The sequence below is a fragment of the Chionomys nivalis genome, chromosome 7 (genome assembly GCF_950005125.1).
Source record: "Chionomys nivalis chromosome 7, mChiNiv1.1, whole genome shotgun sequence".
NCBI classification, from domain to species: Eukaryota; Metazoa; Chordata; class Mammalia; order Rodentia; family Cricetidae; genus Chionomys; species Chionomys nivalis.
In genome coordinates this window covers 68167295-68183319 of record NC_080092.1, presented here as the reverse complement: position 1 = coordinate 68183319, position 16025 = coordinate 68167295, and the positions used below count along the sequence as shown (strand labels likewise).

The 16025-nt window shown below is 42.2% G+C and overlaps 1 protein-coding gene across 1 annotated transcript in view; it reads right to left on the bottom strand.

Moving 5' to 3' along the window:
• The window catches only part of Tex14 (testis expressed 14, intercellular bridge forming factor), a 108916-nt gene that overhangs the window by 46459 nt on the left and 46432 nt on the right, over positions 1 to 16025 (bottom strand). Inside the window, exons 10-13 of the mRNA XM_057775793.1 lie at positions 7895 to 8046; positions 6076 to 6266; positions 5388 to 5538; positions 1687 to 2603 (exon numbers count right to left, since the gene is read on the bottom strand). Coding sequence (XP_057631776.1) covers positions 1687 to 2603; positions 5388 to 5538; positions 6076 to 6266; positions 7895 to 8046 — 1411 coding nt within the window. The remainder of the gene's footprint in view (positions 1 to 1686; positions 2604 to 5387; positions 5539 to 6075; positions 6267 to 7894; positions 8047 to 16025) is intronic.

Below are 16025 nucleotides of genomic sequence, written 5' to 3'. Positions count from 1 at the left end.
GAGGATCTCTGTGAGTTTAAGGTCAGTCCGGTCTACAGAGTGAGTTTCAGGACAGCGAAGGCTACACAGAGAAATGCTATCTTGAAAAAACAAAAAAAAAAGTTAAAATAAAAAAGAAATCAGAAACTTAAAAACTTTGCTAAGCATTTCTCCCATATAAGAAAGCATAAAACATATAAGCAGAGATTTTCATGGCAAGCCCACTAAACCCTGGATTCCAGTCTAAGTCTCGATGGAAATAATCTAAAAGTCTCTAGCTCAGTTTCATCACCCATAAGAAGATGGTAATGCCTACCAGTAGGGTGCTGTGAAAACAAAGTAGAAGTTACAATCTCTGGAAATAGTGGGAGTGAAAAACAATAAACTCTACGTCCTTCATTCAAAAGAGAGGCATTTGCTTTCCTTTACTTCATTTTAATAAACTTAGTACCCACTCTTTCCTAGCTTACAGCAACAAAATAAGAGCTTAGGGGTTGCATCAAATGCACAGAAATGAGACAAATCATTAAAAATGAAGTACATCTGACTTACACAGTCCGTTCCCTTCAGGAATCCTCCTGTCTCCACTGCCCCAGCACTAGGTACAAACTGACACAACTGATTTTTTTTAATTAGTGCTGGAGATCAAACTCAAGTTCTCATGCTTGTCTGGCAGGCATTTTACTGCTGAGCCATGTGGTGGGATACCCTGCTGTAGGCTGTAAATATGTTTTATTACCACTGGTTATTAAAGAAGCTTCTTTGGCTTATAGCAGGGAAGAATATAGCTAGTTGGGAAGACAAAGCAGAGCCAGAGAGAGAAAGAAGGCAGAGTGGAAGGAGATGCAAACAGCCACCAAAGAAGCAAGATGTGAGGTAACAAGTCTTGAGCCTCATGGTACAATACAAACTAACAGAAATGGGTTAATTTAGGTTGTAAGAGCTAGTTAATAAGCCAAACAGTATGTAATAGGCCAAACATTATGTAATATTAAGACTCTGAGTGTGTATTTTAAAAGCTGCTGCAGGACCAGGTGGGATGAGAAACCTCCAGTTACAGAGCCATCTTCCCAGTCCCATATAAATATTTCTTAAATAACTTAATGGGGAATTTAGAGTAAAGAATTTTTTTAAGTTTTTCTTTTTTTTTTTTTTCTTTTTTTTTTTTTTTGTTTTTCGAGACAGGGTTTCTCTGTGGCTTTGGAGTAGAGTAAAGAATTTTTTAAAGGGTGTGGGCTTGAGTGCGTTTATGTGTGCAGGAAGGCCCTGGACCCCCTGGAACTAAAGTTATGAGTGGTGTAAGATGACTCACGTCAGTGCTGCCAAATGAACCCAGGTCCTTTGCAAAAGCAGCAAGTACTATTTAAGTACTGAACTGTATCTCCAGCCCCTAAAATACCAAAAATACTTTATATACTTTGAATTATGTCAAACTGCTAGTACTTAACTGATCAATATAACAAATTTCTCATAGCTGAACCTAATACATTTGAAACTATGGAGAAGGACAAAGGCTTTGTGCTTGGTTTGGAATGGGGGTTAGAGAGAATATGTACCACAGAATTCCATCCTAGAGGACTTATTTCCTAAACCAAAAGGACCTTGCTACAAGCTATCTACATTTATTTATAGGTACTGCATACAGGTCACAGGAAATACTGGCTCAAGGATCCTGCAAAGGTAGTTCCTTCTACCCACTTACTGTACCTGATTGTTTGTCTCTGATTGGTCTTCTCTGTTTTCTTCAGAAACTTGTGTGAAAGGCTTCCAGCCACAGATAAGTTTCTCAGGCTTTTTGCCAAAATGTCCTTCTTGGAAGTCTCTCTCCGTTCCTGGAGACTTTGCTAGGGCCAACCAATAACCACCATTTTCTGACTGCCTGAGCTCTAGTAATTGCGTAACGTGAGGAAGATAAGTCAAAGATGGAGGGCCCACAGCTAACAGAAACTTGGCATTTGCAAACTTTAATGAAGCATCCCACAAACTCCTGCACTGATTGTCCAGCTCCTCCTGTGCCAACTCAAGTTCATCTATTTCCTGCTCAAGCTTCCTCAGCCACTCAGCATTCTGTTGCATCATTACTTGTGAAATCTTTAGATTCAGCACACACTTACTGACAAACTCATCAGTCTTGGACCAACTGCTCGTTTTGCTCTTGTCTTCTCTGGTTGGTTCAGTCAGGCTGAGTGAACTGAGGGAATCACTTTGCCAGTCGCCATCCCCAAAGGAAAGATCTGTGTCAACTTCTGAAAAGCTCTCGTCCTCCTCACAAAAACAATGCAATTCTCTCTCCATCTTATCCAGCTCTTCTTCCAGAGATGGAAGTTCATCTACCTGGTCTGGCTTATCCTCCTCAGGTGATGAAGCAGTCCCTGGGTACTGTTCCTCTTTGACAGTTCCCAAGTTGAAGCAGCCTGAGTAGATTTCATTGATTTCAAAGCTGCAGAGGCTGGTCTGACTTGCAGTGGGGCTCCTGACCTCTTCTGCTAAACACGAAGCAGGAGGAGAAGGAACATTTGGATTCTCAGGTTCCTGGACTGACAGACTTGAATCCAGGACCGGAGGAGTCAGTACAGTTTTTCCAATGGGAACAGAGTGATCTGCTGGTGAATGGGGTTGACTACCTGTTGGAAAGAATAGCAATACCCAGATGATTAAACTAATCAAAGAAGGTAAGCAGCCTTGGCTATTATTCAAGGTATACAACATGAGCTGGGTCAGGTGGCACACACACACCTTTAATCATAGCATCTGGCAAGCTGAGGCAGAAGGATCTCAAGTTAGATGCCAGCTTGGACTAAGTCAGTCTGAATCATATAGTGAGAGCCTGTCTCAAATAACAAAAACAATAATAACTTTTTAAAAGGCATAAAAATCATCTTTTATTTTTTCCAATTCCCTTCCTAGGAGTGAGATCCTACCAGAAGACCAACAGATACATTCAACAGAGGATGAAAAGCTATTTCTTTTTGTTGTTGTTTGAGACAGGATCTCTTTGCCTAGCCCTGGTTGTACTGGAACTCACAATCTCACTATGTAGACTAGGCTGGCCTTGAACCCAGAGATCTGCTTGCCTCTGCCTTCAGACTCCCAAGTGCTGGGATTGAGGACTGCCTCTAGACTAGGATTAAGGGCATGTATCATCACACCCAGCCAGCAGAGGATGAAAGGGTATTTCTAATCTAAGTGAAAGTTCCCATTTTGACATCGAATAAGATAAGACATTTGGGGCCATGGAGGTCTAATTTCTTTTTTTTTTTTTTTTTTTTTTTTGGTTTTTCGAGACAGGGTTTCTCTGTGGTTTTGGAGCCTGTCCTGGAACTAGCTCTTGTAGACCAGGCTGGTCTCGAACTCACAGAGATCCGCCTACCTCTGCCTCCCGAGTGCTGGGATTAAAGGCGTGCGCCACCACCGCCCGGCGGAGGTCTAATTTCTAAGAATGTTCTCGGCTTCATTTATACTATTTTAAATGTGTTTAACTGACAGAACATTCAAATTCAAGGCTCCTGGATCCCAAGACTATACCCATGGCTTCCTTTGTGTATTGAATGTGTGACTAAAACAGTTGAGGTGATGTTTTTGGTGAGCATGGGATAAAAGTGGTGGAGACTATTGCCCAAGAAGCTACTGTATCACAGGGAAAATAAATGGCTACAAGAATAACTTGAGGGCTGACCCACACATGACTTAAGTTGATAAGGGTACAACTTTCAGGAAATGGGATGAAGGACACAAATAATGAAAATATGGAAGGGGACATTCTGAAAGCTTCCACCCCTCAGAGGACAGTCCAAGTAAACAGTGATTAGGCTATAATTAAAAGACCTGCCGGGCAGTGGTGGCGCACACCTTTAATCCCAGCTCTTGGGAGGCAGAGGCAGGCAGATCTCTGTGAGTTTAAGGCCAGCCTGGTCTATGTTCCAACTTGGAAACAAGCTCTGCAACCCCAAGCATCCTCAGTCTCCTCAGCTGGAACAGGAGCCATCAAGTGAGTGCCATGACTGAGCGCTTTAAAGAATAAGGTCCTGTTGCTCAGACTGACCCCAAACTTCAGAACTCAAGTGATACTCCTATCTCACATTCCCAAATCGTGGGATTATAAATCCATATCACTGTGCCAAGCTGGTCAGCAGATAGGACTTTTACATTTTTTAAATTATTTTTATGGGGCTGGAGAGATGGCTCAGAGGTTAACAGCACTGGCTGCTTTTCCAGAGGTCCCGAGTTCAATCTTAGCACCCATCTATAATAAGATCTCACGCCCTCTTCTGACCTGCAGATGTACATGTAGACAGAGCCTCATATACATAAAATATATAATAATCTTTTTTAAAATTATTTTTCTTTTCTAAGTAATTAGATAAATTCCTATGACTGATCATACTATAAGTTCAGTTATTATTAAGTTCTGCATATAACCCTTGTGTTTATATAGCCTAAAAGATTTAACTTAATAATTTTAAGGATCTTAGCTTTTTCCTAAAGTACCCATCTTTTTTCAGCACAGGTTATATATACAGTTTAAAAGAGATAGCTAGTGTCCATGTGATTCACAAAAAAGTAAATTGATACCCAGTGGAGTGGCATTTGCCTATAACTCCAGCATTTGGAAGACTTAAGACAGAAGTATTGAGCATTCAAGACCAGCCTAGGCTATGAGACTCTAACTTTAATAAAACCAAAAACAGGGCTGGAGAAGTGACTCATCAGTTAAGAGCACTGGCTGCTCTTCCAGAGGACCTGGGTTCAATTCCCAGCACCTATATGGTGGATCACAACCAAATATATAGCTCTTCTGGATTCCCTGGGCATCAGGCATGAATGCTGGTGCACAGGCATACATGCAGACAAAATACTCATAAAATAAAAATAAATCTATCTTTTTTAAAAAAAAAAAAAGAGCCAATGAGACATCTCAGTGGCAAGCTTGATTACCAGGACCAGAGAGACCTGACACCACAAGTTGTCTTTTTTTTTTTTTTTTTAATAAAATGTGGTCTATCTCAGAGTGGATATCCACCATCTGTTGGATGAAACGTGGATGTATCTCACAGTATGTATTCACCATTTGTGAGTTTCATTTTTTGTTTTTTGTTTGTTTTTATTTATTATGTATACAATGGTCTGCCTGCATGTGTCCCTGCAGACAGAAGTTGGCACCAGATCTTATTACAGGTGGTTGTGAGCCACCATATGGTTGCTGGGAATTGAACTCAGGACCTCTGGAATAGCAGTCAATGCTCTTAACCTCTGAGCCATCTCTCAGCCCCCACAGTTGTCTTCTAACTCCACACATGCATCACAGCACATGTGTACCAGCACACATACACACAATTCTAAAACACAAACATAAACACCTAAAACATCCCTCGGTTATCAGAGTAATGCTTTGTGTGTTCAAGTCATACCCATTTCCTTTAGCTCTTTGATGTCCAAGTCTGGAATGTCCTTTTGATATTCTGAAGTTAGTCCTAGACAGGGGTTAACATCAGGATGGGCTTCATAGCTCTGCATTCTGGGGCTCTCAGTTGGCTGAGTTTTCTGAGCTCCAAGAAACTCCTACAACAAAACATTGTCAATGACACATCTCAATTCATCCAAATGCTATCTGTGCTTTTAGAAACATAAATATCTCAAATATCTCCTTTCTCTTATTAGACTGGTCATCAATCCTAATTAGCTGGTTTATCATTAGTCCATTCCTGCCATTCACTTTATCTTTATTATACCCTACAACTTCTCCAGATCTCGCTTCAATTCTCTGACACATTCTCTAAGTTAAACAGAGAGGCTTCCCTCAGTAACACAGTATAATAAAACAAGGCTTTCCAAAACTTTGGGGACTTTTTGAGAACTAGTCATAGTATGTATCTCTACACTAGCTTTGAACTTTCTATGTAGTCTAGGAGAATCTCAAACTCCTGATCCTACTTCAGTATCCCATCCCCAACCCATGTTCTCACATGACATAAATCTTCGGGCATGCACCACTGTCCTCAATTCCAAACATTTTTAAAACTTGGGCCTCTAGCTTCCTGGTCTCTAACCCAGTGAAGTAGGTAGCAGAAACAAACTTCTCCCAATTTCAGGGCTTGCCTTTAAGTCATTCTTCAGAATATACCGAATATCTTGTAGGTTCATTGTTCGATTTTTCTGCTTGGCATGGATACCTGACTTAACAATATCATAGTAAGGTTCCGGAAGCCTGACATCAGCTTCTAAATAACTTCCCAAGGCTATGGTTTCTTTAATAACTGATCCATCCAAGCCATTCCAGGGTATGTTGTCTATAAGTAAAAAGTAATAGATAGGAATAAGATTAAGACAGAAGAAAATCATTGATTTTTCTTCAGTGATGTATTCACAAGTAAGTTGCCTATGTCTCTGTAATAACCTCTTGCCCATGTTCCTGTAAACAACTCTAATGGTACTCACGGGGTCATGGAAAAAGACAAACAGACATGAAAGTAGAAAGGGACTAGTTGGGAATGAGTGAGAGGGGGGCAAAAGTGGGTAATAGAGGGGCTGGAGAGATGGCTCAGCAGTTAAGAGCACTGGCTGCTCTTCCAGAGGATCCAGGTTCAATTCCCATCACCCACATAGCTGCTTACAATCATCAGTAACCTTACTTCCAGGGATCCAATGCCCTCTTCTGGGTACTGCAGGCACTAGGTGCACAGACATGCATATAGACAAAATACACATACACACAAAATGAAATTAAAAATAGAAAGAGCAAGGAGGGTGAATATGATCAAAATATGTTTTATATATGTATAAAAACATCATAAAGCCAATTACCATATATAATTAATATATGATAATAAAAAATTTAAAAATACGGAATAACACAGAGAGATAAAAGAAAGAAAAAATAAATCAGAAGTGGTTAAGAACTTAGTCAAGTCAGTTGGTCTCTTTAAAGATTACTTTCTTCCTTGCCGGGCGGTGGTGGCGCACGCCTTTAATCCCAGCACTTGGGAGGCAGAGGCAGGCGAATCTCTGGGAGTTCGAGACCAGCCTGGTCTACAAGAGCTAGTTCCAGGACAGGCTCCAAAACCACAGAGAAACCCTGCCTCGAAAAACCAAAAAAAAAAAAAAAGATTACTTTCTTCCCCCAGAGAAACCACCTGGCCCAATTATGGACAAGGAGTCACTTAACCTATATACCAGGGAAATCCCTCAGACACAGAAAATAGTGTCAGTTTCCTGCATACATGGGTGTCCCTAGTAGACTTGGAGACAAGCTAATGCTTGGGCATCAGGCTGAGTAGATCATGAATTCATCTCCTGAAGAGTGCAATTTTGCCTCTAGGATTCCAAACATCAAAAGAGCAGCTGACTCTGCCTACTCCCTCACTTGAATGTGGTTTTACATGTGTGTATGCATACGGATATGTCTGTCTCTCTCAAAGGAGTCCTTTTGTCTTCAGTTATGTGAGTATTTTACTCAAAGTCATGCAGGTTTCAAGGGGCTTTCATTTTCTTCAAGTGACATCAAGTATGCATCTACCATTTCCTATTTTTTGCTTAAATGCTTTATGAATAGCAGGCAGATCTATGGGCTTTTCTGAGTTGTAAATAGTTAAAGGAAGATTTCTTGGAAACTATCTTGTGTCTAATAAGCACAAAGAAGATCCTTGAAGCCAGGTGTAGTGCTGCATGCTTTTATTCCCAGAACTCAGTAGGCAGAGGCAAACTGTCTAAGTTTGAAGCCAGCCTGGTCTACATAGCTAGTTCCAAGATAGTCGGGGCTACATGTTAGAAAAGCAGACAAATATACAAACAAACAAAGATCCTTCAGGATTTTTTTTCTTTAAGTTCTGAATTTTCATAAAACTAAGTAATTCCTGGGGGGAAATCTCTAACCTAAAAATAAGGACTTGGATCAACTTTGAACATACACATTGATCACCTGTTAAAATTTCTTGTATGATCATGGAAAAGCTGTAGATGTCTGACTTCACAGTGGCCGCCTTCTGTAGGATCACTTCTGGAGCAGCCCAGTTGTAGAGCTGGGTGGGGAGGGGCACTCGCGTCACGTCCCTGTGTGTGCCACTGTCCTGGCTATGGAAGGAAACACAAGGCCGAGTTTCTCTTAAGGAGATGTTGTGATCACCACATAGCGCACGTAAATACTTTCCTATGAGGTACCAATCTCCTGGAGTTTCCGCTAATTCAGCTAAAGAGAGTTACCATACACTGCCTCAGAGTTCTCCCAATACATACGATTCCTTATCATTCCTGCTTGACTGGCCCTACCTCCCCTAGCTTATGTGGCCACTCCCCACTCCACTCAAACCACAGGGGCCATTGTCCACTTGCACTAGGAAGACATTCCCACTTCCACTCCATATGAGCAGTTCCTTCTGCCTGACATGTTCAGTGACTGGCTGTTTCTTGTGGCCAAGACATTAATTTGAAAGTTGCCTCTGCTAGGCAGTGACGATGCATGCCTTTGATCCCAGCACTCAGGAGGCAGAGACAGGCAGATCTCTGTGAGTTCGGAGCCATCCTGGTCTACAAGAACTAGTTCCAGGAAAGCTAGGGCTACGCAGAGAAACCATGTCTTGAAAAACCAAAAAAGAAAAAGAAAAATAGAAAAGGAAAGGAAAGGAAAGGAAAGGAAAGGAAAGGAAAGGAAAGGAAAGGAAAGGAAGGAAGGAAGGAAGGAAGGAAGGAAGGAAGAAAGAAAGAAAGAAAGAAAGAAAGAAAGAAAGAAAGAAAGAGATAGGAAGTAAGTTGCCTCCTTAGGGAGCCCTTCCCTGATAATCTACTTTAAAAGTAGTACTGTTTTATTAGCTGCAGAATAGTTATTACTTAAGTTTATTCTTATATCTTGCATTCAGCTCTCTGAGAGTAGCCACATTTTTCCCCCCTCTGGAAAACCGTGGTGCCTCCTGAATCAGGTGTTTGCACTTGGCATTGTATTTTTGGAAGCTTCATTCAGGTTGTTTAGAGATATGGAAATCTTCGGGCTGAAGTGTAAATATAGAGAAAAATAAAAATGCGATGGACTAAGGTAAAGCGCTTTATTTCACTGAGGCTGGGACCCCTGCGGCTGCTAAGGCTAAGTTCATTCTCAAAGTGTCTCTGAGTCTTCATTTCACTAACCTTCTTGAACCTACACACTTGCACTGCATTACCCACAACATGCAGGGGTTGACCTCAGGTTGTCAGACTAATGGCAAAGCCTTTATCCTATAAGGCCCAGACTGGCATAAAACACACAGAGAGCCACATACCTCTGCCTCCTGAGTGCTGGGATTAAAGAGGTGCACCACGACACCTGGGCTATGACTTCTTTTCTGAGATCAAGTCCTCTGGGGAATAAACCCTTTCAGTCCATCAAAGTTCATTGATTTGCGTAAACAGTTATCTTTCCAACCAAACATCTTAAGAGCCAAGTCAGACTATCATAAATGTCCCCCAGAGCGGGCGTTGGTGGTATAGTGGTGAGCATAGCTGCCTTCCATAAATGTCTCCCAGGCCAACAAGAGGCCTCAGGGTGAAGTGAAGTCAGTACTGACTACCCATGGCTGTCATGGTATTCACGAAATTATGGATGTGGCAACACTCTGTGGGCATAAAGTACTCATCCCACCAAGTAAGACATAATATGGCCATAATGGCAAGCATTTGGTAAAGGTCTGATGACTGCTCACTGATAATTATCCTGGGGCTGGGGCCGGAGATCAGTTGGTAGAGTGCGTGCACAGAGTGTAAGAAACCCTGAGCTCACGCTCCAGCACTAGCATACCTGTAACCTAAGCACCTCAGAGGTATAGCAAAGGACCTGGGTTAAGTTCCAAGCACATGTAGGTTACAACTGCCCATAACTCTAGTTCCCGGAGTCCAACTCCCTCTTCTGGTCTTTGTGGACACCAGGCATGCACATGATATACACATATACATACATGTGGGCAAAACGTTCATACATAAAATAAAAACAATTTTTGAACTGTTACTAGAAGGGCAAAGGCCAGGGAGATGGATGACACATGCCTATATTCCCATGTGGTGGTGTGCATGAGAGCTGCCCCACAGGCTCATATGTTTGAATGCTTGGTCCCCAGTTGGTGAAGCTGTCAGGGAGAGATTAGGAAGCATAGACCAGTTGGAGGAGGTGAGTCACTGGGGAGGCTGGTCTTTAGGTCTCAGAAGACTGGCACAATTCCCAGTGCTCTCTCCTCCTCCTCCTTGTGGATGAAGCTATGAGCTCTCAGCTGTTGCTACTGCCATGCCTCTGCCCCTCCACTGTGGGCTCTAATGCTCTGAAACTGTAAGCCAATTAAACACTCTCTTTTCTAGATCGCCTTGCTTATGGTGCTCTGTACAGCAACAGAAAATTAACTAATACTCGGGAGGCAGATAAATCTCTGTGAGTGCAAGGCCAGTCTGGTCTGGCATAAACATAAATTTTAGAAGCTAGGATGGGCTTCTCAGATTGATGTTTCTATCAGTGAGATTTTTTTTTTTTTTTTTTTTTTGGTTTTTCGAGACAAGGTTTCTCTGTAGCTTTGGTGCCTGTCCTGGAACTAGCTCTTGTAGACCAGGCTGGCTTCGAACTCCCAGAGATCTGCCTGCCTCTGTCTCCCGAGTGCTGGGATTAAAGGCGTGCGCCACCACCGCCCAGCCTATCAGTGAGATTTTTAAAATGATATTTTAATTAATTCCTTGAGAATTTTTTTTTTTTTTGGATTTTTCGAGACAGGGTTTCTCTGTGGTTTTTGGTTCCTGTCCTGGAACTAGCTCTTCTAGACCAGGCTGGCCTCGAACTCACAGAGATCTGCCTGCCTCTGCCTCCTGAGTGCTGGGGAGAATTTTTATACATTGTATTTTTGTCATATTCCCCCACCTCCACAGTTCTCTGTCCATCTAGCACGCCATTGACAGAGAGCAGTGAAGTCAGGAAATCATGAATTAGAAAATATGATCTTAGTTTTTATTTGTATCACTAAATGATAAACTGGGAAACTGTGTATTGTGATATGCAGACATATTTAATACACAAATATTTATATATTTAATGTATAAATTTGAATATTCACTATATAATTATATATTAACATAAATTACATTAGTACCACAAAAGTCAATAGCTCTTTTTTGGTTATGATTTTGTTTTATGGGGGAACTGGGAATCAAACACAGACCCTCATGCATGCTAGACAAGTGCTCTTCCTCAGCCATCCCCCAAAAGGCAATGGGTATTCTATTGTCTAAAGCATATTTGGGGTAAACTACCATGCTTCCTTGCAAGCTGGGCATTTCTCCAAAGGACCACAGGCCTCTTGGGCTCAGGTTAGGTCCTAGCAAGGGACGAGTCATAACCAGAATTCAAATCCTTTCCTTTTTATTCTTACTTTCTTCTCTTCCAGCCTTCCTTCTCAAGTGCTCACTTATCGTATGAGAGGCCCTGTGTGTCATGCCAACATGGAAAAGGGCTGGAGTGGTGCTGAGGAAGAGAGACTTCTGTTCTGGCTGCCACTGTAGGGCAGTGAAGTTTTATGGAATTCAGTCTTTGCATTATATTTGGGTATAACTATGTGACAGCACGTGCAGGGTCAAGTGGTGTACTAATCTAAAGATTCAGTTGAGGGGCTGGAGACATGGCTCAGAGGTTAAGAGCACTGACTGCTCTTCCTGAGGTCCTGCGTTCAATTCCCAGCAACCACATGGTGGCTCACAACCATCTATAATGAGATCTGGTGCCCTCTTTAGGGCAGCAAACATACAGACAGACAGAACACTGTATACATAATAAATAAATAAATACATACATCTTTAAAAAAAAAATTCAGTTGAGGAGTTAAGAGTAGAAAAAACCTGCTGAATCCCTTTCATGCCCGGAGATGAAATGTTACTATTGGCAAGATGTTAAACTAATGAGCCCAAATACAGAATTACCCAAAATAAATGCAGAATTGAGAGCTATCTGGACTCATGGTTCATCAACTTACATTACAAAGAAACGTATACTGTTGCAGCTATGATGACTTCCTGATTGCCATTTCTGCCTGAAGTTCCATCAGAGATCAGCAAGCCCAAATCTCACACTATTTCTATCATGCCCAGTATGTCCCTCATCAACTCTAGCTAACTCTTACCCTTCTGACCTTCCTTCGTTTCCTTCCTTCCTCCTTTCCCTCCAACCCTCACCTCATCAGCTGTTAACACCAGCTCCTCAATGCCTTGCACATCTTTCTATGTGGGCCCCTAGCTCCACTCCAGGGTCTCCTAGCTCCACCCCAGAGTCTCCAAGCTCCACCCCAGGGTCTCCAAGCTGATCTTCCTGCATTAACCTCCAGTTCATCCTCCCTGTGGCCTAGGGGCATTTCCTATCATCTGGCTCTACTCAGTTATGCCCCTAACCAACTAGCTGGGGCACCATCCCTTTACTCCTCTGCACTTCACTTTCCTGTATAAAAGGACAGGGCTAGGCTGAGGCTGTAGCTTGGTGTGAAGTACCTACTTAGCATATATGCGGCCTGTGATTGGTTCCCAGCATCACGATTTGAAGAAAAAGGGGGAAAGTTAGGGTTGGGCCATACAATCTCCAAACTGTATTTCACTTAGGATTCCTATTTCTATGGAAACGAAAAATCAGGATAAACTGTTATGCTGTCTTCTCAACAGCAGATGGCACTCTTAACTGACCAATGGTGTCATTTCTGTCAGCCTTTGAAGTCTCTGATAGGACTATCAAGCAAAGAGTCCAAAACTCTAGCTGCCCTGAATTATAGAGCCAAATAGAGTTAACCCTGATTCTTGTACCATTAAGTGCTCCTTTCACCTACATTCATCCAAGCATGCACCAGATATTGAGCAAACAACTACCCTGGGTGTTTACTGTCAATTTGACACAAGCTATAGATAGTCATTTGAGAAGACAGAACCTAAACTGAGAAAATGCCCCCAACAGATTGGCTTGTGGGCAAGCCTGTGGTACATTTACCTGTTGATGACTGATAGAGGAAGGTCCTGCTCACTGTGGGCTCTGATCAACTAGGCCACTGATGGTCCTGGACATTGTGAGAACAAGGGTCCACCAGTGCTGCCCTCCTAGGCGAATGGAGCTTTGTGTTCTGGTTTATATGAATCCATGAGCGTAAGAGAGCTTAAGGTAATCAATACCCTACTTTACTACAGGTAGAAGCCCACGGCAGGCTTAAAAGGGCTTTCATTTTCACACCCTAGCAGTGGGCCTGGGGAACCAGAGGAATAGCAGCTTTAGAAATACATTGCAATGATCTGTCTAACCAGGCTATGGAGGACAGGGAAGAGACAAGCGAAGCAGTGGGAACAATACAGGACTAAGTGGACTCCCTTGAAGAAGTCATCCTCCAGAAGAGGCCTAAGTCTACCAAAGCAGAGAAGGAAGGATCTGCACATTCTTAAACAAAGAATACTGCTATTGTGCTAACAAATTAGGAACGGTCAGAGATACAGTGGTTAAACAGTTAAAAGGAAACAGACATGGGAAGAAAAGCACTAAAAACACCTCTGGAAATCAGAAATTTTGGCTGTTTCCTCCTGATCATTTTGAGTCTGTCATTTGGATCCTACACCCTAAACATCTGCTCCAGTTCATTACATCCTGTATAGAAGTTATAAAGTTACAAACAGTGTTGACTTCTATGCTCCCCCCCCCCAATTTAGTAACACAGCAGTTAGATACCAGATGCCGGGGGCTCCTGATGAAGTAGAATTATAAAATTGGAGCCTTATATGATATTAATCACCTCCAAAAGGGAGGAGTGAAGGAAAGAAGATAGAAAGCTTTAATATTAATTTTAGGTTACACTGGAATAAGAAACTCCCTCTGACCTGAGACAGGAGAGCTAACACTGGACTGCGGCTTCCACTCTGTGAACCGCTTGCCCCTTCTTATTTTCTAGAACAAGTGACATCTGCTCACCTCCCTTAGAAAGTGACTACCACCAATATCTGCTTAGACAGCAAGTCCGCTTTGCTAAAGATAAAACTGTCTTATTGAAAAAATTGCAAATTTCAGCTTTTGTAAAATTTGCTTAGCTCTGGGAGGAAGTCTCCTTTGAAGTGGAGACAGAAATATCATGGTCACAGATCATGACAATACCTAATCTTATACAAATCATGAAATATTTCTGATGGGGTTAGGCCTCTTTAAGCAACAGCTACAAGCTGAGTGGTGGTGGCGCACGCCTTTAATCCTAACACTTGGGAGGCAGAGGCAGGCGGATCTTTGTGAGCTGGAGACCAGCCTGGTCTACAAGAGCTAGTTCCAGGACAGGCTCCAAAGCTACAGAGAAACCCTGTCCCGAAAAACCAAAAAAAAAAAAAACCAAACCAAACCAAAAAAAACAGCTACAGGATACAGCTGTGTGCTAATAAAAGAAACTTTTCTTTATCCCTGTGATGAGAATTTTCTGTTGGGGAAGACTGAAGCCCCAGTCTCTCTACATTCTCAGTGCTGGGATCCAGTGACAAGAGGACCCCTGGGGTAGAAAGCAACTGAAGAAAACACCTGATGCTGATCTCTAATCTCCTATGTGCATGCGCACACATACACAAATAAATGTTTTAAAATTAGATATGGGCACGGCTATAATCTCAACACTCAGGGGGCAGAGGTGAGAGTACTGCCACAAATCAATATCAACTTCTACTAAGATAGTTAATGGCAAAAAAAATCACTACAAAGAGAATTGTGGAGAATGGTCAAGAAAGAGTAGAAGCTGAAGACCGACAGTTAAAGTCCTTGACGATAAATGGTAAGGAATACCTGCTACGCTTGGATAGCAAGTAATTCAACGCACACATCTAACAGAAATGTTAAACCATAACAAGCACCATTTGAGGAATAACAGGAACTTTTTTTGGAGATTTCAAACGAACTCAATTTTCTGTAGAACTTTACCTAAAGTATTTATAAAACAGCTCATCGGAGCCCCTATTTGTCATAGATTTTTGAGTTTGTTGTTGGAACCAAAAAATAGGACAATTTTTTTCTTTAAAATTGTTGTAACTTCTGTATGCACTTTGCTTTAAACAAAACAAGACAAACCATAATCCGAGGTGAGACCTGTGATTTTTTTTTTTTTTTTTTTTTTTTGGTTTTTCGAGACAGGGTTTCTCTGTGGCTTTTTGAGCCTGTCCTGGAACTAGCTCTGTAGACCAGGCTGGTCTCGAACTCACAGAGATCCGCCTGCCTCTGCCTCCAGAGTGCTGGGATTAAAGAGACCTGTGATTCTTGAGTAAGGACTTGTTCTCGGCATCTGGGATCCAGCAGTGAATAAAACAGATTTATGTCCCCATTAAGCTTTGCATGTAGTGACAGCAGTATATTACTGGAGAATGTCAGCAGCAAAATCATGCTCAACTCAGAAGCAAAGCATGGGGAATGGGAGGCAAGGGGACAAAAGAAGATGATAAGCGAGCAGGGTCTGTCCAGTGGCTAAGAGCAGTGTCCAGAACAGAACAACGTGGTGCCAAAGGCCCAGAGCTCTGGATGGCACTGAAGATGGACAGCATCTGCCTCCTAGATCCTGGCATGGGGAATTACAGCCAAACTCTGGCCTAGCCCTGTAGGAAACTAAACCCAAGTACCAGTGTTTGAATGAGGGAACTGTTTGAAGTGTCTCGAACTGCACTTGGGTCCCTTGAGAGTACACTATGCCTTTGTTACTCAGTAGAAGATAAGACTCACTGTGCCCATTACCTCCTCTCTTCTATAGCTAAGGTACATTTCTGAGCCTCCATTCAATAAGATGGTGATTGGTTCTGGCCAGTGCAAAGTGGGAAGCTGCGATGTGCCACTTCAGGCCAGCCCCACATCTTACTATGTACCCTTTCTGCTCTCTCTTATTCCATGACTAGCAATGAAAAGGATGCAGTGGGCAACTGAGGCCTTAAGGGTGACTGGTCACTAATGGGAGAAAGGTATAACAAGACCCCTTTCTTTTTTAAAATTCTTGTTGTTGTTATTTGTTTTTTGAAATAGGGTTTCTCTGTGCAGTTTTGGAGCCTGTACTAGAACTTACTCTGTAGACCAGGCTGGCCTT